General features: G+C 47.5%; 1 protein-coding gene across 10 annotated transcripts in view; it reads right to left on the minus strand.

Annotated features, from left to right (window-relative positions):
* Positions 1-27411, minus strand: part of Vwa5b1 (von Willebrand factor A domain containing 5B1) — a 55361-nt gene that overhangs the window by 15349 nt on the left and 12601 nt on the right. For 8 of the 10 annotated variants that reach the window (XR_015452816.1, XM_087215665.1, XM_087215664.1 and 5 more), the window contains 13 exons: positions 24262-24429; positions 22784-22936; positions 21191-21461; positions 18743-18888; positions 17729-17860; positions 17027-17151; positions 13453-13629; positions 9419-9529; positions 7521-7723; positions 6963-7077; positions 5474-5659; positions 3514-3697; positions 2509-2699 (listed from right to left, as the gene is read on the minus strand). Coding sequence is in view for 9 of the 10 variants with exons in the window: in XM_087215665.1 (XP_087071791.1) it covers positions 2509-2699; positions 3514-3697; positions 5474-5659; positions 6963-7077; positions 7521-7723; positions 9419-9529; positions 13453-13629; positions 17027-17151; positions 17729-17860; positions 18743-18888; positions 21191-21461; positions 22784-22936; positions 24262-24400 (2133 nt within the window). In the remaining variant the exon portion in view is untranslated. Of the gene's footprint in view, positions 1-2508; positions 2700-3513; positions 3698-5473; positions 5660-6962; positions 7078-7520; positions 7724-9418; positions 9530-13452; positions 13630-17026; positions 17152-17728; positions 17861-18742; positions 18889-21190; positions 21462-22783; positions 22937-24261; positions 24430-27411 lie in introns of those variants that run through there. The other 2 variants (XM_087215668.1, XM_087215667.1) reach the window with 1 other exon arrangement.

Raw genomic sequence — 27411 nt, forward strand, 5'->3', positions numbered from 1 at the left:
TATATTTGCAACATCCATGACAAATTTTTTTTTTTTTTAAGAAAAATGCTCTTATAAGCACTGGAGGGAAAAGATAAACTTAAGAGAATAAAGAGTTAAGGGCATTCAGATGCAGTTTATAGCAAAGGTATTAAATAAACCCATAAAAATGGGCACGTTCATGAAAAATCAGAGCAAGGAAACTTTAAAACAAGTTACTACTTTTTTCTATCATCAAACATTTGATGACACCCAATGTGAACAGGATTGCTCATGGACTGTAGGTTAGAGTGTAAACTGACATATACTCATGGGAGAACAATTTAGCAATGTACTATCTACAACAATAAAAATACACAAATCTTTTGACCCAGTGATTCCATTGGTAGGAATACAATCCTGCAGAAATCTACAAGGGTGTAAGTATCTATGTGTAAGCACTGTGAATTTGGTGCAGTATTGGTTTGGAAGGTAAAAATCTGAAAGCTATTTACATATCCATCAGTAGGAGGAGGGTGAATAAATTATGGTATGTCCATGTTGTAGAACACCACACAACATTGAACCAAGAGAGATTTCTTCATATCATTATGAGAAAATGTTTAATATATAGTCAATTTTAAAAAATTAAATCTTTCTAGTTCTATACTTAATTGTGGAGATTATAAGACTATGTAGATGTCTACATAGTCTTATAATCTTTCTCTGAGATGTAGGCATCTCAGAGAATTCTTCACCACAAAGAGTAATGTTACTATATATAAAAAATGAATTAAGGGACATTAAAAGTAATCTGTAGAGGAGTTTGTTTATGTAATTATTAAAATATATGTGTGTGTTACACATGCATATGTCTGTGTGTAATATTTCTAGAAAGAAACACTCAAAATCAAATGGGTCTTGGCATACAGAAGGGGGACTTCTATTTGTACCTAATACCCAACTCAACTGTTGCAGGGTTTTTATTGCAAACACTGAGTATGTATTACTTTTGTAACTGAAGAATATTAAGTTAATTGAAATGAATTTCAAGCTTCTGAGCTCACATATGTCCCTTGGTAGGGGGAAGGGAGAGGAAGCAAAGGCACTTACTAGGTGTAACAGAAGTTTTTAGGTCAACAGTTAACTGTGAGGGCTTTTGCCTCCCTATCAAGGAGTTACTGGGAGGGGTAGTGTGCCTTCCCATTAAATAGGGGCTGCCTTCTGGCCCTGGGCCCAATCATTCACATGACCTGTTCGCCATCTCATAGGTGGGACATCTGGGGCCAAGAGAGTTTAAGTCCCATGTGTGAGAAGAGTGCCTGACCACCAACCATCCACAGATGTTTAGTGGGAGCCAGCTCTAAGTGGAGGACTTTTCCAGGAACTGGCCCAGCACCTGACACATAGTAGGTGTCCTTCAGTGGCATCTCTACTTGGCAAGAACATGGGCAGAGTGGCTTCCTTTCCTTCACTCCACATGTTCCTTAGCTATTCTAGCCCATCTCTGCTCATCTCTTCCCCTACCCCTGCTTGTGTGCCTGGCTTCTTTCCCAATCTGATTCTCCCCAACACACTTGCTTGTACACACACACACCACACACTCACACATCACACTTCGTGCAGCCCCTGGCTGGGCGAAGGGCTGGATGAGCAGAGTGAGCAGGGGCATCAGGGAGAGAGAAGGGCTGCATTTATGGACTCATCACAAATCTACATAAACCCCATTTTTTAAGAAAATGGGTGGGCCGCAAGTTGGTTCTCACAATGATTCTCAACTGGATGATTTTGCCTCTTTGCCCAGGGTATGTGGCAGTGTCTGAGGCATTTTTGGTTGTTGTGACTGGGGCTATTGTTGTTGTTATTATTGACCCCAGTAGGCAGACCCCTTCCCCCAGCAAAGAATTAACCTAGCAATGGTGCTGAGGCTGAGCAGCCCCGGTCTAGGCCTGTGGCTCCCACTCTCTGCTTCTTTTTGCTGAGACTGACAGGAGAAGCAGGGTGATGGAGGTGAAAGGAAGGCAGGCGGCCCTCGGTTGTAGTTCCCTGCCTGGTCATGTGACCCTGGGTCAGTCGCTTTATCCCTCTAGCCCTCAGTTTCCACATGTGTATAAGTGGGGGTGGCTGGCCCCAAACTCCCTTCTCTCCCAAGGGTGCTGTAAAATCTAATGACACACAGATGCAGATGCTGAATGCCAACTGGGAAGTGCTGTGTGCAGGCAATGGGGCTCTCATTAACCAGAAATACCTGGATTAGGAAGGCATCATTGAGATTGGGGAGACGAAAGTCAGAGAAGGGAGAAAGGAGTGGCTGGCTCACTTTCCTAAACTGCTGGCTACCTACTCTCAGTAGGTAATTCATAAATACATTTTGAAGAGAAACTGACACCATAAAGGGGCTTGGGGGTCAGGAAGGTCTGGACTCTGTTCTACCTAGTACTCACCCATGTAAGTGATGGGCAGACTCATCCTTAGGGTTGAGGCACAGGACACAGCTCTTCCCCAACTGTGGCCTCCCCAGCTCCTCTCCAGCCCACCTTCCTTGGGTACCTGTAAATCAATCTGCCACTGCTGTCCATCCAGGCTGATCTGATTGGTGAGGTCTTGCAGCTTGGCTTTTCTCAGTGGGTGTCTCCTGGAAGATACTGTGGGCTCACTGGCGGTGGTGGCCTTTGGGCATGGCTTGTGGTGGGTGATCTGGTTGGTGCTGTATGCCCTCCGTTGCTGGGAGAGGTCTAGACCTGGGCAGGGGAGGTGCATGGGAATCCATCAGGGAAGGAGAGGGGCTTCCATACCTCCTTCCTACTTGGAAACAGCCTAAGTTCCTCACTGAGTGCCAACTGTAATGTGTGCAGGTTCCTTTGCCAGTGTCTGAACCTCACCTTATCTGACCCCCATCTTCTTCCCAGCAGCTCTCCCTTGTGTCCTCTTCTGAAGGTACAGTATGCTCCAAACAAACTAGATGAGTGGACAATCAGGTGTGCTTTCTGAGCATCACACTTCCACACCTTTGCCCAGGCACTTTCTGATGCCCAGAAGCTTCTCTCCCTCCCACCAGTCCCTAGGTGAAGTTTTGGTTGTGTTTTTCTCTTCCTAGGAGCCTCCTAGTTATGGCCTCTGCCACTCGGCTTCTATCAGAGTTAAGGTCAATTGTGACACACCAGATGGAGAGTGCCTGAAGGGCAGGTGCTAGGTGTGAGTCATCTTTGTGTCTCACACTGCGCTCAGTACCTAGCCTTAGTGAGTAATTGGTAAATGGCCTTTGAGTGGAAACACACATGGTGCAGAGGCACCCGAGTAAAAAAGGTCTATGTCTTTCTGTGCTCATCTACCTCATTCAAGCTCCAATAATTTAGCAGTGTTGTTAAAAATACTCCAAGTCTCAGTTTCTTCATCTGTAAAATAGACATAATGGCACTCACTTCTGCAGCTGCTAACTATTCATGGCCATGGTTTTTATAAAGTTCTTAGCACATAGTAAGAACTCAGAATAAGGTAGCAGTCAATATAGGCTCTCTGCAGAAGGGAGAAGGGCAGAAAGTGCAGAGGACCAACCGTGATTGGTACTGGAGTCTCCGCCAAATGTCCAGGTATCCTTGGCCTGCCCCAGGCTGAAAGGTGCCCCCATGCTCTTGATACCGTCTCCACTGTCTGGACCAACTCCCTCATCCTGAGAGTGGTAGAAGACGGAGCTGCCAGACTCCTGAGAGTGTTGCATGCTGTACCTTTGCCTCTTGTCCTGGCGGGAGAAGAGAAGAGGACTGGGAATGAGGCCCATGTAAGGAAGGACTTCCATGGGGCAGCGAGGGGCTTGAAGAATGGGAAAGGTGTTTGCTTAGGGAGCTTAGGTAGACTTCTGTTCAAGAGATGGTGAAAAAATTATGTTTTCATATCAGCTATGTAGTTTATATTTTAAATTACTGATTTCATTCATTAACATTTTAAAAAAGTATAATTCTAAATGTCATTCCTTCTCCAGATAGGTAACTAAAATGAACAAAATGGACCACTGGTTCCTTCATTCCTCATGACATAAACACAGGTCAAAATAGATATATAAAAATATTTATTATACATAAATTATATACATGCATGATTTTAGAGATCATTTTTGTTTTATAGAATCTGGACCGTACTGCTTACATCTATCAGTATCTTGAACTTTGCCCTTAAAAACATGGGAAACATGGAAATCCTGAATCTCTTTAATATTCAACTCTACAATGTCCCACTGTCCCTTATTGTTAAATGTCTGCTTTGCGGTCATTTATTTTTGCAACCCTAACATCTTTGGCCATAAATATCACTTTTATTTCTCTGGTTAGATTCTTAGGAGTAGCATTATTGCATTGAAAGATTTATATATTTTTAATTTCATTATTTCTCAGTTGCTTTCCCGGCAGGTGGTAGCAAGTCATGTTGATATGAACAATATATGAAGGTGCTGTTTGTCCAACATCTTCACAAGTAGCAGAAGAAAATTATTCCAATCTCAGGAGTAAGAAAAGGAGAATGGATTTTGTGCCTGTGTCATGTTCGTTCTAGTGGGAGGGTTTGTTGAGGACCTGGCCTCAATAACATAACCCTGATCACAGCTCTTAAGAAATTCTATAACATGAACAAAATCTAGAGATTTATAGAAAATTCAAATTTCTCTTGGAAATGCATTTGACACAGGACACACATTCCTGCATGGCAGCAGTTTAGGGTTAGGGCTGAGTAGGGGCTGCCTGACCTAGGGTGTGCTATCCAGCTTGTCACATTCCTACCGCTCCTTATGGCCTCTCTAACTATGAACTCAGTGATGACTGATATCCATCATGGCATTTGCTCTTTTTATTTTTACACCAAGTCCTCTTCATAGCTGCCCAATCACTCTAGGCATTGAGTTTGTGACTCCTTAAAAACAAAATAAGATGAGAAATCCTATAAGATAGAATGGAGAGACTCACTAAAAAGTGAAGATGGGTAAGAAAAAAGCTCCCCAGGCAATCTCTCACATTTTATCATGAATTTTACCTCCCTTTGAGAAATTCTTTATTTTTATCCTACTCGTGACACCAAATACACAGGATTTTTTCTGGCAAATAAATAAAAACAAATTCTTCTAAAGAGATACAAGCTGAAAAGAGTATTCTGAGAAAGAAACCTGAGTGCAGTTGTCCTTGAACTGAAGTGTGAGTTTTATCACTTAGGGGAGATTATATAAAACGCAGATTTCTGCGATTACCTTCAGGGATTCTTATTCAGTAGACCTGGGTTGGAGCTATGGGCTCTGCATTTTAGACAAGTTCCTCAAGTGGTTCTTCTGCAGGAGCTGTTCAGAACCACACTTTGAGATGGTGACGTTCACCTGAGTGTTGCTATCAAATGCCCATTGCCTTCCAACTGTGTCTACAACGGTAAATCCAGTTCCAATCAGTTCCTAGCTGCCATGAATAGAATTCCAGCGAAGGATGGTTTGTGAACATGGGTTCTGGACCCCACTGGCCCTTGGAATTTCTAGAATACTTACAGATCTGGAGTTGGAGACGTACAAGGAGGCATCACACACAATGCCATACCCCACCAACCGTTCTCCAGGGAAGAGGGTGTTGGTGCTGACAGGTGAGATCAGGACTTCAGTGGTCTCAGGGAAGACCCACTCCACAGTCACATCACTCAGGACTGGGGCCATGGCCTTCTTCAAGGACTTGACCATCTATTGGGTAGGGCCAGAACACAGGATGAGGGATGTGTAATCAGGGGTACAGAAAAGGAGTATAAATATTGTGTGAGTATGAGCTTGAAGGGGTATGAGCAGGAAGGAAGAGCAACAGGTCTTGGCTTCATTTGCTCAGCCATGGTTTCTTGAATTCCTCGAATGTCAGAGTTGGAATGGATCTTTGCTGTCATCTTCTCCAAGCTTAACATTTTATAAAGAAGAAGATTTGAGGCTCAAAGAATGGCCTTCTGGTTTGAGGACATAGAGAAAGTTTGGGTCATATCATAGGATAGTGTTTTTAAGCAATTCAATTTGCTTCTCTGGCCCTCAGTTTCCCATTCTGTTAAAGTGGGAAGGTATATTTGGAGGATTATATGAGATGTTGGATATGAAGTATCTGCCACATGCCAGGTGTTCAACAAATGGCAGCTGTGGGTTAGCATCCCCTCTACTATTTCTTGGGCATATGGCAAACTTGGAGAAAAGGATTAGGGATTGTGGTGACAATGGAGATATTCTCAACTCTCCCTTCAAGAAGGAGCATGCCTTTTTGCTGAAGGGATGCAGTGCCCCAGCTTTTAAGCGAAGATTACACCTCCCCCTGGAAGCCCTCTGCCAAAGATTGAGGATGACAGTGATTTTAGCACATGGCCATGCCAGCCCAATGTGGACTTTCAAGTGGGCAATCTTTGCTCCAGAGTTCCCCATTGGGTTGGTCAAGGCCTTGGCAGAGAATTGCAGTCAGAAGCCCCCTGCCCAATCTGCTTCCTCCTTTCTTTCACAAGTGTTGGATCTGCCTTCTGGTGGGAAGATTTTCCCTTCTTGTTTCCTCCTCTTCTATCTTTCCCAGATGCTGGCTCCCAATAACCTCTTCGCTCTATCCTGAGTCTGGCTCTCCTCTGGGAGGGCCTGGATTTTCTGAGGGTTGGGTTATTTGTGGTAAATGTGCTGGAAGAGAGAGAAGACTTTTTAATGTCTGGGCCTTTTAGGTTCTTCTGAGCCACTATTTGTCATCAAGAAGATGGTGGCCAGTAATGACCTCAAACAGCTCTATAGCTATAAAGGTGGGTGGAGCACATGACTCAGTGGCTGTAGAGCAGGAGATCAGTGTCCTGGGGATGCTCTAAGAGTTGCTTGCTCTGTGGCCATCACCTCTCTGATTCCCGCTGGGGTTCAGGGTAGCCTAGCGGAGAGCTCAGATTTGGGCTGAAATAGCAGTTCTGCCACTGAGCTGCTGTCTGACTTGTCTGGACCTCAGAGGTTCCATCACTGGAAGAGACTGGGAGGTCCTTCTGCCTACCTTTGGTTGTAGCCGCTCCCCCTCCACGAGGAACTCAGCGCTGCCCTTGGACACAGATGCCAGCCCTTTTACCAGTCGATGGCAGACACTGGGTCCAATTCCAAAGCTGTAGCACCTGGGGGACAGGGACACAGATGGTGCTACTTGCCAGCCCCTCTGCATCTTTGCCCAGTTGAGAGGGGAAAGAGACAAAACTTGGTCCAGCAGAGCCAGCTCAGAGCTGGATCTGCTTTAGGCAGGCGAGGAAGAAGGAAGAAGCACACCCTGTGGGGCACTCACATGCATACACTCCCAGCTAGTGCAGTCAGGGCAGCCTCTTCCTATGCTGCTCTTTGGGACTTGCAGGCAGAAGTGTGGGCATCTCCCCCGCTCCTGAACTTTTTCAACCAAGAGGCAAACTTGGAAATCAGCCCACACCATCCTGGAAGCACAACACTCTGGGAACTATGAGCTCTGTTCTTTCCCTGTGTCATTTTGCACACTTTGCTCTGGTTCTGGTCCCCCCAGACCCAGGGCAGCTTGGAATAACAGGGCCCCGGACCTCCAGCTCCAGCTGACCTGGTGGAGAAGGCATGGTTCCGCAGCAGCTCTAGCACCTTCCCGGTGTTGCTGATGGCACCAGCAGTGATCAGGAAGAGGAGCCGTGGGTGGCCCTGGTGCACTGGCTGCCGGACAATCCACTTGAGAGGGGAAAAGATGTTGGTGCCACCCATGTCAGCCCGGATTCTCTGGATGTTGTCACAGGCCATGGCCAAGCTCTCCTGCAGGGAAGGGTTAGAGGGAAGGGGAGAGGTAGACAGTCCCCAGGGTCACCCTGTGTCATGGGGACTCCCATCCACCCTGAGGACGAGCTCTTTGTTTCCCTGGCTCTCAGTTCAACCTCATTCCTGGTCCATCTGTGGGAAGAATAGGTGGCTGCTTTTTTGGTGTAACCCACTCCCTACTGATGTCTGTAATGCCATCGTTTGTGGTCTAGTGACTCAATACTGTCCTTTTTCTCTAAAATATGAGCACCTCTGGAAAAGGTGGCAAATTAAGCCTCTAATTCCTCAGCACAAATGATATTTACTTTTCTGAGGAGGGAGGCAGGTGATGTGGAGAAAAGAACACTAGCCTGGGAAACATAAAACCTGAGTCCTGAGCCTGACTCTGGCACTGACTTCCTAGGACCCTTTGCAGAAACTGCTTCCCCAATTTGGGCTTCAGATTTCCTCTCTCTTGGACTAACACTTGGGGACCTAACTGGCCAAGGGGTGGATGTCATTGTAGCAAGAGTTGTTTCCTTAGATGTGTGTCTTCCTGCCCTTGGCTAAGGAAGAAGGTCTTCCAACATCCATGCTTGGAAGGGACTGATAAGTAATGGCCTATATCAAAAGTCTGTTGATGCATATGTAGCTGCTGAATCAGCAAGACTAAAAATGTATCCCAAGAGAACAATTAAGGATGCATGAAAAATCTATGATACAAAGATGACTAAATGGGGAAAAGTGGAAGCAATTTAAGTGCCTAACTCTAGGACTTTGTAAAATAAGTCTCAATCTATCTGTATGGTGAAACACTGGGCAGCCATTACAATTATATTACAAGTTAATTCTTTCTGAAATGAAAATATGTTCATGATAGCTTGGAAAGTAGGTTATGGATGGGACAGTATGTAACGTCTAATCCTACCTTGATTGAAAATGTGTGTAAATGCATAGGACAAGATCTGGAAGGATTTATACTAAGCTCTTCACAGTATTTTTCTTCTTTATTTCCCCCTAACTGATGTAATCATAGGAGATTTAAAATTTTTTCTTTTTTATTATCTAGATTTAAAATTATGAGACAAATCAACATGTATTATTCATTCCTGTATTTGAAAAAACTCACAAAATTACTTTTAGTAGAGAAGTAGCTAGTATGTCCCTCCCTCCCTCCATCCATCCTTTCCTCCTTTACTTCTTTCTATTCTTCATTCTTTCCTCTTCTTATGTCTGGGTAGGATGTTCTGATTTTGAGTGTGCTCATAGGGCCACAGCTGTCTTGTTTCAGTGGGGAGCTTGAGCCTTGTGGGTTCCATCCATAGCTGCTTCAACAGCCTTCCACTCACACATTCACACCATTCACTTTAGCTCCACCTTGCACGAGTCCCTCATCCACATGAGACAGAAGCTTCAGAGTGACAGGCCACAAACTTGTCTCTTCCCTGCCTTCTTCTTATGCCTCATCTCTGTGCACTCACATCCTTTGCCCAGTGTATTATTGCATTAAAGAGGGAAGATGTCAGAAGGCTGGAATGTCAGGGATTGCCTAAGCAGAGATGGCCTCTCTTTAGTTTTCTGCCCCTGGATGTGACCTAGGCTGTCTATGGGTCTGAGGCTGATTCCAGAGTTACTACTTCTTCCCTTTTCTCTCCTACTCTCTGCTCCCTACCACCTATCACCCCCCTGGTCCCAGGTTGGCCCCATTCTTACCTCATTGTAGGTCTGGCTGGAAGGGAAGAGCGTTTTAAATGTGGATCCAAATCCAATGACATTGAAGAGACAAGTTGGCATGAGGCTCTTAAGGGCCACCAGCATGGCATCCTGGTGGGCGGGAAAAGGGTGTTCAGGTTCAGGCAGAGGGTCCTGCCACACACACCAGTACTGTCATCCCAGCTTAGGAGCCACCTTGAAAGGGGTCTGTCGCCTGCTGTCTGAACCTAGCACCTCCTTCTCCTTCATATCACGAAACTGGCTGATTCTGACCAGAGGCTGGATCAGAGTCATTATCATAAAACCTCTCAGCCGCACAGCAGGTCTGACTTCTCAATGTCACTCTACAATGGCTGGCCAGTTCCATTTCACCTCTTGTTGACCCTGAGAGGCAAGGAGAGGAGGCAGCACCCACGCTCTTCTATCAAAGCCAAAATGACATCTAGGGGAGGAAAATGGCTGGTCCAGGTCACACTGGTGATGGAGTGGCTTTTGGTTCCCATGCAGGGCCTCTGAATCAGAGTCAAGCTATCATTAACCAGTGACAAAATCCTAGGAACAGTGTCTTTATCTTACATTTGTTGAATGCAAAGGATGTATTTTAAATGCAATACCCTGCTAATCTTCACAATAGCTGGCATATGTGAGGCAGGCACATTTATTATCCCCATTATATAGAAGACAAGACTGAGGCACAGAGAGCTAAAGCAACTTGTTAGTGAGCATCCAGGTGGTAAATAATGGATCCAGGATTGAAACGTGTGTCACTTTGCCTCCAATATCTATAAACACTATCAAGTCTTAACCCATGTAACTAGGTACAAACAGAAGACCCCGATAAAGGTATGTTGAAAAAATAATGACAAAGAAGGTGACAGGCTGATAGCAGAAGCAAACATGATGATAACGATGACATAATGCAATGATAAATATCAAGCACTTAACATGTGCCAATCATTGTACTAAGCACTTAATAATCATATTTGATCTCTGATTTTGTTTTAGCATAGTGGTTAAACTGATACAATTTAAAGTTTAACCTGAGTGTAAATACTACTTGACCTTGGGCTAGTTATGTCACCCCTTTGAGGCCCAGCCTAAAATAAAGTACACATCCAGTAAGGAGATACATATTAGTTTTAACAATTCTATTTTATAGATGAAGAAACTGAGGCTCAGGAAGGTTAAAGAATTGCACAGGATCATAAAGCCTAAGAATATGAACTTGGCTTTCAAATATAACTCTGAAGTCTTTATTCATGTCAGCTGTGCCTTGGCACAGAGCTCAGAAATAAACATCTCCCCTTTACCCTCACGTAGTTTACTGATGGCACCCCAGGGATCTCAGCATGGCTTTGGGGAAAAAAACTGTCATCCTCCAAAGTCTAGACACAAACAGCTGCCAATGGATTCTGGCAACTTTCACATCATACAACTTTCCAGGCTCCCTGGCCCCGTAGCCCCTCTCCCATCCCCCTCTGCTAACATTAACATTAAACATTCACATGCACATCCTCGCTGTCTCTCTTCATTGCTTGTGTCAATATATTTTGTGTCTCTGCAAAAGAAGTCAATATCTGCTTTTTTCATTAGCCATTAATGTATACTCCTGCTAGCAGGAGACTTTGGTGATCCATTCAGATTGTCTCTGCTCACACCTATTAGAATTTTTAAAGCTATGTTTTTGGCAGCAAGTGGCAGCTGAAGAATGAGACCAGCTGCAGGAAATTAAATTGGCTGAACTTTCCTCTTTGGCATGGGCTGTTTGGATTTATATTCTCTCCCTCCTCCCTAAGCCTAGTTTCTCCTAAAACTTCAATACAATGGACCACAATGAATGGCCCAAGCAACCCCCCAGTTGCCATACTGTCTGTCAAGAAAGAGGTGTGTGATATGAGCAACATCTGTCCCTTTCTCTGAAAGGGTTATGTTTAGCAGAACAGGTTGTACCCATGCAAAGCCATTTGTAAAGAATGACCTTGAGCTTAGTGACCTGAACAGGAGAAAAGCAAAGGAGACTCCAAGGGGAAAGGGGGCTGAAAGGTGAGCTAGAGAAAGTTCTTGTCAGAGAATTCTGGAGTGCAAAGATTGGAAAGAGCTTTAGTTCAAGGAATGGATTTCCACTCAAAAACCAATTCTATTCAACTGATAGTAATTGACTGGAACACTGGAATGAGAAAGCTATAGGGAAACTGAGTCCACGCTTAGCAGGAAAGAAAGTCATAATAAATTATTGATGTCTGCCTGGGCTTGGGAGAGGGGAGCAGAGAGACAGGCCTTCCCTGAATTAATCTTTCCTTTTCATTTTACCAAAAGGACAAATGAAAGCCAGAATTGAGAATCAATTTGTCTAAAGCCACATAGCAGTTCAGTGGCAGAATCGATCCTAGACCCCAGGTATTACTTTTTCTACTGTGCCATGTAGTAGAAATGACATAATCAGAGAAAAGAGGTTTTATAAATGGAAGCAAATGCATAATCTCCTCTTAAGCGATGGAAGGAAAATGAGCACTGAGGTCAAGATATAGAAAGCTCGGGATCCTTCAGTAGCACTGTATTCAGTTTTCTTATGTAGTAAATGAACAGAAAATGGATGAAATGCCCCCAAAAGACGGTTTTAGGTTTGTAATCCTATAATGTTTTAACATAACTAAGGAAATGCCCCTCACAAATCAGTGTAGCTATGGAATGGCCTGGAGCGCAATTCAGCACTTCAGCACCGTGGACAGATCCCCGCCCTTATTCTTGACTTTGGTGGTGGGCAGGGTGGGGAGAAGGTACCAACCAGCCCTACCTACATTCCAGCGTCAAGATGCCTCAAATTTGACCTTGGGTCTCTTCTATGAGTCCTTGTCATGCTTCAATCATGGCAAGGCTAAGGAGGTAGCTGGCCTCACAGAAGTTACCTAACCCCTCCTCGCCTTGCTGAGCCTGTTGCTCTGGAAATGAGAGCTTGCTCCAAGGACAAACTAAGAGAGATGGATGAATTTTCAGGTGGCAGAAGAACTCCACTCTCTTCTTGTTGCTTCATCCCTTGTTCTCTTGAACTACAGTCTTTACCCAGTCCAATAAACAGACTGAAGTCGTTTTATACATAAACAGAGAGCTAGACCCCTTGGGGAAAGATAGATGAGAAATATCTGGTTCTTTCTCTTAATTAATTCATAACTCCAGATGGGAAGATAGACATCTACAGAAGCCAAAATACAAGGGAGTGTTGGATAATGCCATAATCAAGATGAAAAATTTCCCATGAGGGAGGGAATACCTCTGGATGGCTGGGGAGGGTTTTAATCCCCTTTCTTCTACACTCCTGCTGAGCTCTCCTTAGCAGGGAGATCAAGCTGCAGGCATTCTGCCTGTGTCCCTCACTTGACTATAAGGTGCTTAAAGGCAGCAATTGTTTTTTCATCCTAGGTATTTGAGAAAAAGAAGAGCCAATCTTTTCTTCTCAATTCTACTCATTCCTTTATGATAGCACCATGTGCAATGAATCGCTGATGTCCACTGGAGGAGAGTCAGGTAGACATGGGTTTGATCACAGACCACTAATGGGGTGACTTTGGGTAGATGACTGTAACTCTCACGATCTGTTTTCTCTTATGGTAAATAGTGACAACAGGACCAACTTCCTAGGATATTGGATTCAATACCAAGCTGTGCATTAAATGGTTTGCACAGCACCTGGCACATAGCAGATCCTCAGCAAGTGTTTGTTTTCTTCCCCTCTTCTCTGCACCCCTTCTCACTCAGGACTAGTGAGGTGTTTTAGCCAGAATAGGCATGCAACAGAAGTTTGTAGAATGCCAAAGACAGCTATTGATGACTTCATTTGTGATTTCAATGGACAACTGTTCTGCCCCTGCTCACAACACTTAAGGGTTTTATTTTGGGAGCAAACTGAGTTTGAGTGTCTCTGTTTATATATATATATTTGTTTCTTGTAATAGAAAGTATGGAGGAGCCAGGACTGGGAAGCACAGTTGATTTACCCTGGAACCTGGGTCCTGGGGAATGGCCTTTGTGGCAGGTACCTTGACATGGTGGATGCTGGTCCCACTCATACTGCTGCTCCTGTCAATGAGGAAGATGAACTCTCCATGGGTCTTTCTCAGGTTTGGCTGCACAGACTGGAGGTCAGGGCAGAAGTTGAGCATGATGACCGAATGATGGGGAATGTCTTTGTGGAGGCGTTTCCGGATGATTTCTGTCTGGAGGAGAAAGGAAAACCCTCTGATTTGGGCAATCATGGGGTTCTGAGATCCCTCTGTGGCCTGATACTGGTCCCCCATAGCTTACCAAGTTTCATGTAGATCTTACTTGTACTCTGAACCAAAGACCTCCAGACCACCTGTCCTGGGCCCCTCTGTCTGGAGATGTTCACAGGTTGCAACAGTAAGCCTGGCTTTGCAGGCAGCGAGACCTGGGCCTGAAATCCCAGCTCTGTCCTTGTCCAACTGTGTGAATTTGAGAAAGTCCCCCCGCTGATGTTACTTCCTTTGTAAAATGGGGCAAATACATCCACTTTTCAGGGTGACTGTGTGAATGAACTGAATTTATTGTCTCTTTCACTTTTCCATCCAGTGCATAAACCACTCTTTGACTCATCATGACCATCAACTTAGTTTCCCTGATTTGATAATTTTTTTCCCACTGATAAATTTTTATTCATCCTTCAAATTTTAGCTGTATGAGAAGCCTTCCCAAATCTTGCAGGAGGACTTGTTCACTTACTTTCCCTAACTATGGAAAGTGTGCATACCTCACAGAACATGAGTGCATTCCTCACAGAATGGATTAAATGCCACATTTGGGAGGCCTGCTGCCTGGCAGAGTAATTGCCATCATTTTGCTGTTGCTTTGGATGCTGTTATTTGCCTTGGGGCTCCGGCATGTCTCACTTTGAAAGCAGAGCTTTGCTTGCACCTCTGCCTCCGCTCCAGCTTCCATGCTATCCGAAGATTCTTTAGTCTCTGCAATCACCTCAAGCTGGCCTTTTTCCCCACTTTTACCTCCCTGTGGTCCATTCTGCATAGAGTAGCCAGGGAGGTCATTCTTGGCATTCTCTTGCTTATGCAACAGCTCCCCTCACATTGTACACCATGGTTGACTAGGCCCTCACTGGCCTCACCCCTGCCTGCTGGTCCGCTTCATCCCTACCACAATATCCTCTGTTCTATTTGCTAAGTAGCTTGCCATTAACCTGCTCCAGTCCTTTGCATGTTTTGCGCTCTCTCTGCCCACTCTACTCAAGGTGGGCTCTTCACCATCTGCCAGGCCTCATGCTCAGACAGACATCTGTTACACACCTGGCTACACACCTGTCACTCATTATCATATCATCATGCTTTGTTTCTCCAAACTGATCTTCCTCATTTGTTTACTTCTAGTCTTTCTTCCTCTCCTAGAACATAAGCTCCAAGAAGACAAGGAATATGTCATTTTCAGTGTTGTCCCTCTAATGTCTAGAGCAGTGCATTGGACACTTAATGTCTCTTGATTGAATGAGAGAATGAATCTGTGTGGGTCATTTTTATCTGCCATGGATGTAGGTGTGCATATTTTTGTGTATTTTCAGTCTTTTCTCTGTTCTCTGTCTCCTGCACATGGTGTATCCCTCTGTGTTATCTATTCTCTCTTTGCTAAATCATAGTTCTTTTTTTCCCCCATTAAGTTTATTGGTACATTTTAGGTATAAAATACAGTTACATTCATCATTGTGATCTTGTACCATTACATGAGTATCTTGGTTCTTACTTTTTCCCCTATTCCCCTGCCCTCCCTTCACCCCCTCCACCCTTCCCTATTTGCAAAGACTTTGTTTCCATTTTTTTCCTTTTCTCGTATTTTTTATTTTCCCTTTTTTCCTTTCCCCTACCCCTCCCACTAAATCATAGTTCTTGACAGGTTATTCCTCCCTTGGTTCCTGAGTGATGTTCATCCTCTGGTTGTCCACAACCTGACTTCCTTCCTTCTTGAGGATGTTACCTTTTCTCCCACATGGAGCCCTTTTGTCAAAAGCCACTGTCTTTTGATGACAGAACCCAAGGCAGCAACAGCCGCATCTGCCAGTGGAAGGAGTCATCTCCAGGAACCTGACTACTGCTCTGAAGAGGGATGAGTGGGTGCCTAGGCTCAGAATTCTCTGATGTCTCCTCAAGCTGCTATTATCCAATTACAATAAGCTCATCATTTCTTAGCAGCTGTAGGTTGATCATTGTCATCCCTGGCGCTTGTGAGAATACAGGGTATTTGTATAACCAACCCAAGGTGGCAAATTAACTCTTACTTGCTGCAGCAGCCCCAGAGCTAATTGGTTTAAGGTTTGGCAGGCTGGACAGCCAGCCCCAGGCATGGGAGGTCCATTCTCCATCCCCCCAACTACCACGTGCTAGGAAGTCCTAGAGCTCAGTGGTACCCCTGAAATTGCCATCCCCACTCTCAGAACCTGGCTCCAGCTTCTCCCAACTGATTTATTTGAGTGAGCAGGTGTTTCCAGGGGGGTCCCAAATACAGGGATGATAGGACAGGCATCGAGTCACCCACACTTTCCCTCTGCCATCCCTCCTGCCCCCCATCCAGCAGGTGCTTCCAGCGTTCTAACAATGGGGACAATAGGAGCAGTGAGCAGTCCACACTTTCCTGTCCACTTCCTTCCTTGCTACCCGCCTATGCCAGCCAGGCCAGTAGGGAACTGGAAGGGCTCTTAAGTCCAGCTAAGCGGCCCCCACATGGTTGATTCTGCTTCCTAGCCCTCACTGCCACCAAATCTAACTCCTGAGATAGAAAACCCCTCTTCTTCCAGCTAAGCCTCAGTTCTCTTTATGTCCACAAAGGGGGCCCATCATTCTTCAAGTTGGCATTCAAGATGCCACTCAGTGTGCAGGGCAGGAGTGGAAGAGATGGAGAGGGGCACCATACCGCTGGGGTGGATGCAACTTGTGGCTCAGCCTCCTGCTGCTCCCCCTGTCTCTTCTTCCCACCAGGGCTGCTTATCGTTAGCTTCATGGATGAGGTGGGGAAAGGCAGAGAGAAAGGGGCTCTCTCAGGCTCTCCTGGCTCTGCCTTTATCCTTTTCCTTTATGTAATAGCAAGTGAGGACCCCACATGAGAAGATGGAGGCCAAGGAAGCAAAGAGGGAGCCAGAAGGGCACCTAGGGGTGCTAGGAGAAGGTGATGACCTGGCTGTAGACAGAAGATTGACAGGTTAACTGTTACTTTTATTTTTTCCCCAGTGCTGAGAACTGAACAGGGCCTTCTCACCGAATTACATCCTCAGCCCTTTTAATTTTATTTATTTTTTTATTTTGAGTGTCTCATTAAGTTTCTATGTTGCTCAGGCTGGGCTCAAACTTGCTTTCCTTCTATCTCAGCCTCCTACACTGCTGGGATTACAGGCATGCACCTTCACACTCAGCTGACTGTTGCATTTGGAAGTCCATTTCCACCTGCCCTGCAGTGCCCTAGTGCTTAGAAGGAAGCACTTCTTGTCCAGGCTCTGCCACCCGCTTGCTGTGTGACCTCAGTCCCCACCTCAGACTCAGTGTCCACATGTGTCCATGGAGACCAAGCTTCCAGTGCCGCACCAGCTCCACCACAGTGGCTCACCTTCCGTTCCACACTGCTGTCCTTCTTTGTCCCTTTAATGAAATCTGTTCTCCTCTTCAAGTACTGGTCAAACTCTGCCAGGGTCATGTCCCCTTTCTCCATCAGGACATGTGGCATGTGAGGCTCTGCGAGATGAGACCAACTTTTAGCACTTGTCCGGGTTGTGAGGGGGATCCCAGGGGTCTTAGTTTAGGGGCAAGATCTTCAGGGGGGTGGGCTCCTAGTTGGAAAAGGGGGTAGAATTGCTGAATGCCAGAAGCAGTATGGGGCAGGAGGAAGACCCTTTAGCCAGGAGGCAGGAAACCCTAATGCCCAGGAATGACCCACTGCCCTGTTTGAGCCTCAGTTTATCCATGTGTAAAATGGAGTTGAAACCAGGCCCAAAGAACCCTTGGGTCTTCTCAGCTCCTGACACTCTCTGAATTCTTGAGAAGACAGAGTTTCTCCTTGAAGACACAGAGCTCCCAGGGTCTCTCTGAGCTTAGACTTTCTAAGAACCTCTGGTCAGCTGAGCAGGGGCAAGTTGCCCAATGTGCAGATGAGACCCTGGCATCTGGAGCTGGAGTCAGAGGAAGGGACACTTGATCCAGGCAGTTATAACCATGTTTCCCAGGTGGCAAGTGGTTAGTCTCCTCCTGTCTGCCAGGCACCACCCTGACCCTTGCCCTGGCCGAGGCTCTCCCTTGGTGCGGGGCATCATACCACTGGGGTGGATGAGGATCTCCACAGGCCGGTCGAAGGTGTGTTTGTTGGCCAAGGTGATGATGATGCTTTTGGCTGAGGGTGCAGATGGGGCAGCGTCTGCTCGGATTTCATGTGTAGGACTCTCCACCCCTGAGCGACACAGAAAGGCAGGGCATGCTAATGGAGTCTCAGGAGCCCCAGGAGAGGAAGGAGCCGAGTGGGGGGTACCAAGACCCATGCCAGAGGTGACTGACATGCCAGCCCCATTGGAGGGTCCTGGCGTGCTGTGTGGCCATGGGCTGGACTCCACAATGTCCTCATCTGCACACCTTGGGCTTAGATAGCTCGTGTCTAATGGCTCTTCCTGCCCTGACTGGTAGGGTCAGAGGAGCTTCCTCCTTTCAGAGTACACAAAGCACCCAGCATGTGACCAAGCAGACAGAGCTCAATGCTCCATGGGTGGTTGCTTTTTGATGGGTGTTCCATGAGTGTGTCTTGCACTGGAATGGATTCATGCTGGTAAGAAACCACAGCCTAGGGTCCTTTAAAAGCTGGGGTGAGTTGTGGGGACAGAAGCATCAGCGTGAGGGTTCTCAGCCCTGGGTGTGTCAGAATCACCTGAGAAGTTTTTAAATGTTCTGGGCCTAGCACATAGCCCAGAATCTCTGGGGGTGGTGGCAAGGCTGCAGTATGTTTGAAAGCTCCTCAGGTGAGAATCAGGGAGGATATATATGGCTTTGGCCGCTAGGAGAGGTCGAAGAGCCATGATTCCCTGAGGGATATTTCTTGGTGAAAGTGCTAGAGTGGGGTGTCTTTGAAAACTGTGCCAGAGAGGGGCTCAGTTTTGGGCTGCTTGTAGGGGGGCGGTCCCTGGGGGCTCCTACAGCTCTGCTGCTTTAGCTCGTCTTCTGTTTGGGCCAGTGGCTCCCCTGCCCTCCCTTTCCTCCTCCTCTCTGCAGCTTTGGGCTGGAAGCCCTCTCCACTCTGGGGCTCCTTCCCCACCACCTCCCAACCTGGGCAGCTCACTGTCACCTGCAAGAAGACAAGGTCCACGGATCTCCAGCTGGAAGTTGAAGTCATACTCCATGGGGTTGGATACCTTGGTGTCTAGCAGAGTCGCCAGGCACAGCTTGTTCCAGGAGTCCAGGGCCTGGGTGCCATAGCAGTGCGAGTCTTTGCTGGGAAGTTGTCACAGAGAGGAGGAGAAGGCATTGGGCATAGAGGCGGGGCCAGCGGGGGAGAGGGGACATGGGGGAGGGCAGTGAGACTCGGGCACCAGCCAACCAGGGCCTGGGAACGCCTTTCCACCCCAGGACCTTGCTGTCCCATTCATCCTGAATCCACGAAGGCCTGCATGGCCAGAGAAGCCTTGGCTCCCTCCGAGGAGCACCGTGAGGGGTCAGCTACAGGTGCAGTGCTCCAGTGGATCCACTCTCATCCTTCTCACCCCAGCCCACATCTGGTGCTGAGGCTGGGCGAAGTAAGGCAGCTGACATCCTGACCCGGGACTGCCTGGCTCCATGGTGCAATGGTTTGCACCACATCACATGACTTTTTGAATCCTTCCTGTGTTTGTGAGCTGGGAGCCCTTGGACAAGTCACTCCTCTAAGTGTTGGCTTTCGCATCCATTCAACAGGAGCAACACTTACAGCACAGTGTCTGTCGCCTGTGGGGACACTCACACTTCTGGACCCTCACTTTATTATCCTCCATCTATCTCTGACCCTGCTCTGTTCCTCTTCTCTTTATAAGCACAGCCTCCCAGTCTTTGCTGTATGTTTTCTAGTGTGCACATATCCTGGTAAAATACATGGTAGTCTCTGGTAGCTGTGTTTTAAGTGGATTAGAACATTGCTATTATGACTCATATTTACTCTCTTACATTTTTTTACTCAATGTTTTTCTCAGTACCGGGTATTGAACCCCAGAGTCTTTGCACTGAACTATATCTCCAGCCCTTTTTAATTTTTAGTTTGAGACAGTGTCTCACTAAGTTTCTAAATTGCCCAGGCTGGGCTTGAATTTGCACTCCGTCTACCTCAGCTTCCTAGTATGCTGGGATTATAGTCATGCATCACTGAGTTTTAAGCTGTGTCCAGGCGGCTGCCCACCAAAGTTCTTGCTAATATGGTGCCACTTGGTGGTGTCCATTACCTTGTTCCCATTTGTTCTTGCATGAACCTCCCAGTACCCACAATAACACCACCATGAATATGCTTGGCCCTGTCCCCTTTGACTGTGTGAAAGAATTTCTCTGGTGTCCTTGGGTCAAGGGCAGGGGCTGATATTCCCAGATTGCTTTCTGGGTCTCACTCCATGAGCAGTAAGCTAGTGTCCCCTTCTCTCCATGGCTCCACTAGTGCTCGGTATTGTGAGGCTTTCTTATTTTTTCCGATGTCAATCTTTCCTGAGAGTTTTTCTGGAATGGGTGGGAATAACTTTATCAGGTCTGCTCTGGGCCACTGGGGCCTCCTCCCGAGCCTCTTGCTCCTGACCCACCCAGGTCCTGCCTCTCAGATGCACCAGGCTGGCAGGCAATGGCAGTGCTCATGAAGATGACCCATGAGGGCTGGTGTTTCCTAGTCAGACTGACTTATGCCACCAACTTCTCTGTGTGCCAGCTGTCTTCACCCTAGCCTTTGAGGCCCTGCCATGACCTCGCTCCTTTCTCCTCCTACTTTACCAGGAGAGTACAGAGGAACTGTCCTGCTACTGGGCTTTTCACTCTCCCTTGCCCTGCTGGAAACTCTTTTAATGGCTCCTTATTGCTTTAGGGACAGATCCAAAGTCTTGGTGGGGCCAAGGGTGTCCCAGGCCTTTGAGCCTCATTGGATGCCACCTGTGCTTCAGCCCCTGGCCCTGTCCTTCCTACCTCAGGGCCTTTGCCCTCTGCTGTCATCCTGTGTAGGAATGCACCTCTTTGTGCCTCCATCCTCCTCATTTTCAGTTGTCAGGAAAGGCTGGTCTGGTCTCTAGACACCCAGTTGGGTCCTTCTTTTATATCCTCAGCCCAAAGAGCTTCTTCCTTATTGCACTTTTAATATAATTAATATTTTATATAATTATATATAATTATTAATATTTATTGTATATTTTATATAATTGATATATAATATGTATTCATGTATGTAACAATTACTTACATACTTAAATGCATAATGGACCATGATTCCTTCTTCCAAGTCCCTAAGCAGCAGGAACTATGTTGGTTATAAAAAGTGTCTAGCATGCAGTAGGTGCTCAGAAAATATCTCTTAAGTGAATTTAAAAAGAAAGCCTGTGAATTCTGATTCTCACCTGTCCAAACCCTAGCTCTTCAGCCAGTACCAATATGGGGGCATTTTAAAGTGCTCGGAAGAAGGGGAGTAAGTTACTCCGAAGGGAACAACTCTCAGGTGCAGCCCCGCCCACACCTGCTCCCCTGGCCCAATGGACTCTGCTGCCCCAGCTGTGCCCTGGCCTTGCTGGAGCCCCCTTACCCCTGGGCCTGCAGGTTGGAGTGGCCAGCGCTGTTGGTGCAGAGCCGAGGCACCGTTGGGGTGCAGATGGCAGGCAGGAAGACCCTCACCGCCCCGCTGGGCAGCGTCTGGAGCTCCGATGAGGTGCTGATGAAGACGGTGACATTCTCCATGGGGGTGACGGTCCCCAAGTTGACCACGAACAGGACCCGCTCCAAGTCCTCATCCAAGGCCACCTTTCCCGGTGTGCAGGAATGAGGGACGATGGAAATCCCCTCTTGCAGAATGTTCCCTAAGTGCCAGGCTGGCGTCAGGGGCTGTGCATGTATCATCTCTGATCCCCTCAAAGTTTGCTGTGGGGGAGGCTGGAGCAGCCCCATTTTGCTGATGGGAAAACTGAGGCCTGGTATGGAAGTGTGACTTACCTAAGTTACTCAATCAATAACTAACACATTGATTGGGATCTGAATTCCCATGAGCCTGACTCCAGGCCTGTTACCTTCCACTGTACCTTGCTGGGAGGGGGAACTTTGACCCACAGCGCCCCTGACCTCGACAGAGGTCACATCTCTTTCCTACAGCCCCTACCCCCCACCCCAGACCCAGTTGAAGCATCCCTACCTCTAGGATCCTTGCTTTTGATCTTGTTCTTTCCTCCTATCTGAAGAACTCATTCCTTTATCTCTACTTAGCCACTCCTACCCATCCTTCAACCCCTCCAGGAAAACTTCCCTGTCTCCAGTCTGTTCCTCTCTTTCCCCCTCTAACATTATCAAGACATTTCTTTTCAACCTCCCGTCTTGATCACTCCTAAGCAAGTCCCACCTGTTCTTCCAGGTCATGAAAAATCACAACTGGAGGGGAACTTTGCACCTGACATGTGGTGAACATTTTAATAATTAGGTGAACAAAACTTCACCGTGATCTTAGAGCCGATGGTCAGAATCTCTTACATCATATGATGCTTGGTCTGGGTCCAAGCCCTAGCTCTGACACTAGCATCCTGTGTGACCTTGAGCCAGTCATTGTCTCTCCCTGGGCCTTAGTTTCCTCCATGGCAGGACTCAGTAGTCATGCTTTGGGTACTTACTATGCTGGATGCTCTGCCTTGGTTGAGCATTGGGTGGGTATAATCATTCCCTTTATAGATGAGGTTAATTTCTTATCTAAGCTTGGACCACTTGCAAGCAACAAGCTAGGGAGGCAGATCCTGGGGTAACTCATTCCACAGCCTCTGAGCTTGAATGACTTGCTATTCTGTTCTCTACAGATGCCTTAAAAACCCTTTTGTTGGGCTGGGGATTTAGCTCAGTGGTTCTGGTGCCTGCCTCGCAAGCGCAAGGTCCTGAGTTCGATCCCCAGTACCAAAAAAAAAAAAAACCCTTTTGTTGCCTGCCCTTTGATCCTCGATGTATTTTAGAGGTGAAAACAGAATCAATGATCTGTTTTACAGATAAGGAAGCCCAGGTTTAGAGAAGTTAATGATTGGTCTAGCTCTGGTTCAGTGCTGTGTCTAGCCTATCCCATTGCTGTCCTTGCCATCCGCTCAAGGCTTCAGCCCAGGCAACCTCCAGCCAAGCCCAGCCCCTGCTATGACCCTTTGGGCTTCCCTACCTGTGAGAGTTGGGGATCTGGCACAGGAGGCATCGAGGTGGCTGCTCTCCAGCTTGGCTTTGTCTTTGATCTGTACCTTCACGACGCGGCCAGCAATGACTGCCTCAAAGCCGATCACCGTAGTGTACTCATCCAGTGGATACACGAAGAGGCCTGTGGGAGGGGGTCCACCATTGCAGGGTACCCAGCCCTGCCCCACACACCCTGCTCCTGGAAAAGAACCTGAGCCCTTGACTGCATGATAGATCGGACTCAGGGATCCCTTAGAGAATGTAAACTATGGCCCAAATCTAGGGCTTGTCCAGTCTCCCAGCCACATGACTTTTTATAAGACATGTAGCTTCTCTAAACCTCAGCCCCATCTGTAAGATGGGTTGTCATGAGAATCTAAATAGCAACAATGACAAAATAATAGCCACCATGTATTAAGCTCTGTGTCTCATATGACGTATGTGCCGGGCTTCTCAAACTGTAAGTCCACATGAATCACCTGCGGGTCTTGCTAAAAAGCAAATTCAGAGTTTTCTTGGTTCCTGGTAAGCTCTCCACAGACCCTGGCTTCCTGTCTGTCTGAGTCTCAGGTTCCTCATCTATAACATGGGAGGGAGCCCTTGTTCCTCCTGTGTTGGAAGACAGCTGTGTTAAAGTTGTTCAGGTGGGTCCTGTTGTAAGTCTCCTCCTCTAGATTCCCTCACTCAGAAGAATGGGGCCATCTCCTCTGCCCAGATCTCTGAGGGGAAGAAAGTCTCTTTGCCGGTTCCCTTCAGGCAGGGTTGGCCCCCAGGGAAGCCCTGGGATGGGGCAGGGGGTTGGAGGTTGTTTAGTGGTTAGGAGACCCCATCACTATGAGGGAGAAGGGAATCCTGGCCAGTTAGCCTCCTGGCCAGCCTTCTGCCATGCCCTTCTTCATGGAACAAGAGGCCTTTGATTTATAAAGGACCCTGGCAAGCCGCATTCTGTTCCCACCCTGACAGCCCCACACTGATGATTTGTATTCACAGGCTGTCATTCAGTCCCTGTTGCCCTTCCTCCTGCATTACCTCATCCTCTGCTCCCCGCACTCCCTGGCATCTGGACAGGCCGAGCATCCTGACTTCAGGGGGGACCAGGGTTTCCCCAAGGTCATGGGAGCCAGAGCTTGACGCTGGGTCTCCTGGCTTCAGTTGAATCCTGACTCCTCTCCTTTGGGGAGGCTCCCTGGAGAGAGGGCCACTCTGACCATCTGGCTCTTTGAACATACCTGGTGTCCCAAGTGCTGGGACAACTGGTTGGGCCTGGGGCTGAGCTCCAGGCTCAAATCCTGACCCTTCCTCCTACTGGCTTTGAAGCCTGCATGGCAGACATGGGATTCTTGTCTTACAGACAAGGAAACTGGGACTCAGAGGTCCTGGGACTTGCCCAGTGTCAATCATCTAGAAGATGTCAGAATGGGGCTCAGCAGGAGCGCAGCCTGGGGGAAGCCCCAGGGGGGTTCTTACCCTGGAAGGGCTGAGCCTCCAGATTGCCATAGGTGAGGGAGGCAGTCAGGCCCAGGGCGTACCCGCTGACAAAGGAGGTGACATCAGATGCGGTGAGGGGCAGGGCCGCCCCTGTGATGCGGTTCAGCAGGCCAGGCATTCCGCTGCTGGGTGCTCAGCCTTCAGGGCCTGCAGGAGACATGGCAGGCAGGTCATGGGGGAGAGGTCCTCCATTCCTCTCCAACACAGTTTTCCCAGGGTCAGTCTCTCCATTCCCCCCAAGGACCTCCCAGTTAGTGAGCCCAGGATCACTTCCAATATTTCCTGAGAGAAGTCATCATTCTGTCTTTCCATTTCACAGATAGAGAAACAGGCCTGCTGGAATTCACTCAGTCAGGGATAGAGCTGAAGTAGCCCTTGGCCAACGAGGAGATCCTCTTGCAGTCTGTGCTAGGATGGGCTCCCGCCTCATCCCTTTGCGAGTCCCATGATACCTAACCCTCAGCTTTTCCTCTGCAAAATGAGAGCCCTGGCATGGCTCACCCAGGCCCCTTCGCTGGGTACTGCAGACACACCAGAGTGAGGGCAGCCACCACTCCTCCAGGTGTGTCCGTTACCTGGGCTTGTGACCTCTCTGAAGCAGCTCCTGCATCCATCCACGTTTGTCCTTTTCTGTCTCTAGCACCCTGGTCCCACCATCTCCACCTGAACCTCAGCTCCTTTTAATCTCTTGGATCTACTTTTCCTGGCTGAAGTTTCTTTTCCACCCAGTGACCAGAAGGGATATTCCAACACAGGGGACACACCTCTGCCACCCCTCACCCCCTTTTAGGCCCAGTGGCTTCCCACTGCTCTTTGAATACAGACTAAGCCCTCAAGGTGGCCTTGTGTGGTCGTCCCTTGCTGCACTTGCAGCCATCATCACTGCAATTGCTCTTGGAAGCTTCCCTTCCTCAGTGCGTCCTGCTCTCTCCACCCCTGGCCTTGCGACTCTACCTGGAAGGCTCATCTCACACCTGCTTTTTATCCAGAACCCTCCCCTCATCTTTCTGTGTCAACCTGGGCTCCCTCTGCAGGGGGGCCAGGCCACCTGTGCCCAGCATCCTCAGGCACCCCTCTGCTTGAGCTGAGTTTCTGTCCTGAATGTACTGCCTGCCTTTGAGAGGAGGGGTTAAGGAAGCAAAGTCACACAAAAGGTGAGGAACACAAATTCAAGGTCAGGTTCTCCCTGGGTTTTCTTCTCTGATACAGGAGCCAGGCCAAGCTTCCAAGGGCCAGTAGCCTGATGCCAACCACTTGCAAGTCTTCCAATGTGTGTTAATTACTCTGCCTTTTCTCAAAGAAGGAAACTCCTTGCCTCTAGGTCCTCTTCATGTCCCTGCTAAGATCCTCTCCTGCTCCTCTGCCTCACATCAGGCCAGCAGCATCTTTTTAATTATGTGCTCCTTGTGGCTGGGGCCCAGTCAGTTCTCAGCCTGTCTTATCTCTTCCCAGACTGGCTGATAACTGCAAGCAGATAGAGAACCAGGAGGGAGCTGCTGGATCCTCAGTATCTTCTCTCAGGAGCCCTTTGTTCTGGTGGCCAAAGCAGAGCCTGGATGGTCCAAGGGGCAGAACAAGATGGCGGAGTTCATTTCGTGAGCATGTCGTATCTCCTGCTACCTACCTTCCTGCCCTCCTCCTTCTCACACTGGCTTACTTGTGTCTAGAATGCTAATTTGGAAATGTAGCTCCAAGGAACCAGCACCTCAGTACGCAGTGATCTTACATTTAGACTTCAGTCCATGGGACAGAGTCTTGCCAAAGGCATCTTGTCCAACCCAGTCTTCACACCATGTACCTCACCCAAAGAGTGGGGCTTGGATGAGAGGAGTCTGTTAAAAAAGGGCCAGACTCATTCTGCACTGACCTTGTAAGACTGTCAGAACTTCTTTGAAAGAGTAAACCTGAAATCCTATGGGGCCTAATTCCTGTATTTTTTTCATCAATTCACTCAGTATTGATAAGATCCTACTGTATTTCAGGCCCTTAATTAGCCATTGGGTATAAAAAGATTAAAATACAGCCCATTCTCTGGGAATTTATTATCTTGTAGCAGAGGAAATTTGGGAGTGGGGAAGATAGAGTAATGAAAATTTATGGAATTAATGGAGTAATGAAAATGTGCCAGGCACACCCATTGTTACATTGTCTCATCTTGTCCTTATAAAACCTTATAAGGTGTTCTGCAGATGAGGACACTAAAGCTTTGAATGGTATATTTGATTCTGGATGTAAGATCGGGGCATCTGAAGGACACATGGGTTCACACTGGGGCTTGTATAGAACTTTCCCTAGGAGGAGACCAAGGCCATCGTCGCGGGAGATAGACAGCAATTATGCTGACGGTTGCCCCCACCCCCAGGCTCTTGCCAACCTGGGTCTCAAGGGGGCATCAGACCGTGGGAAACACCCAGGGGCCAGGATAAAGCTACCAATGTCTCTGGGTCAATGTGAGAGACCATGGCCTGGCTCTAGGGATGGCACCTTGTGTGAGTGGGTGACTTAGTGTGTCAGGAGCATCCTTTATGTGTTTGTCTTCCCTACTTCCTTCCTTCCTTCCTTCCTTACTCCTTCCCTGGCCTGCCACACAACCTGTCTGCCAAGTTCTTTGGTTTTTAGGACGCCGAATATGAAAGTGATGGGAGAGATGAGAGGAAGCAAGAAGGAGCTTAAATGGGGCTGGGGCTGGGGTGGGAGGAGAGGGAGGGGCTTACTGACTGGGGAGAGATTGAAGGTGGTGTCCACCATGGAAGTCAGGATGGAGAGTCCGTACAAAACTAGAAGCAGGAATTCCATCCAACCCAGGTATTCCTCTTCTAGATACCTTCCTGAAGGATTGAGAGTTGTCATATTACAAAGTGATATATGCAAACCCATGTTCATAGCGGTATAATTCACAGTAGCTAAATTATGGAAGTAGTCTATATGCCCATCACTGTATGAATGGATAAAGAAAATGTGGCACATATACCCATTGGAAAGAGTCATTTGTAGGAAAATGGATGGATCTTGAGACCATAAGCTAAGTGAAGTAAATCAGACACAGAAGGTTAAATAGCACATGGTTCCTGTAATATGAGAAATCCAAAATATAAATAATTTGAAGAGCAAAATAAAAGGGAGGCAGGG

The sequence above is a fragment of the Heterocephalus glaber genome, unplaced genomic scaffold (genome assembly GCF_053883595.1).
Source record: "Heterocephalus glaber isolate CG9 unplaced genomic scaffold, H.glaber_assembly_v1.0 deba00001452, whole genome shotgun sequence".
Classification (NCBI taxonomy): domain Eukaryota; kingdom Metazoa; phylum Chordata; class Mammalia; order Rodentia; family Bathyergidae; genus Heterocephalus; species Heterocephalus glaber.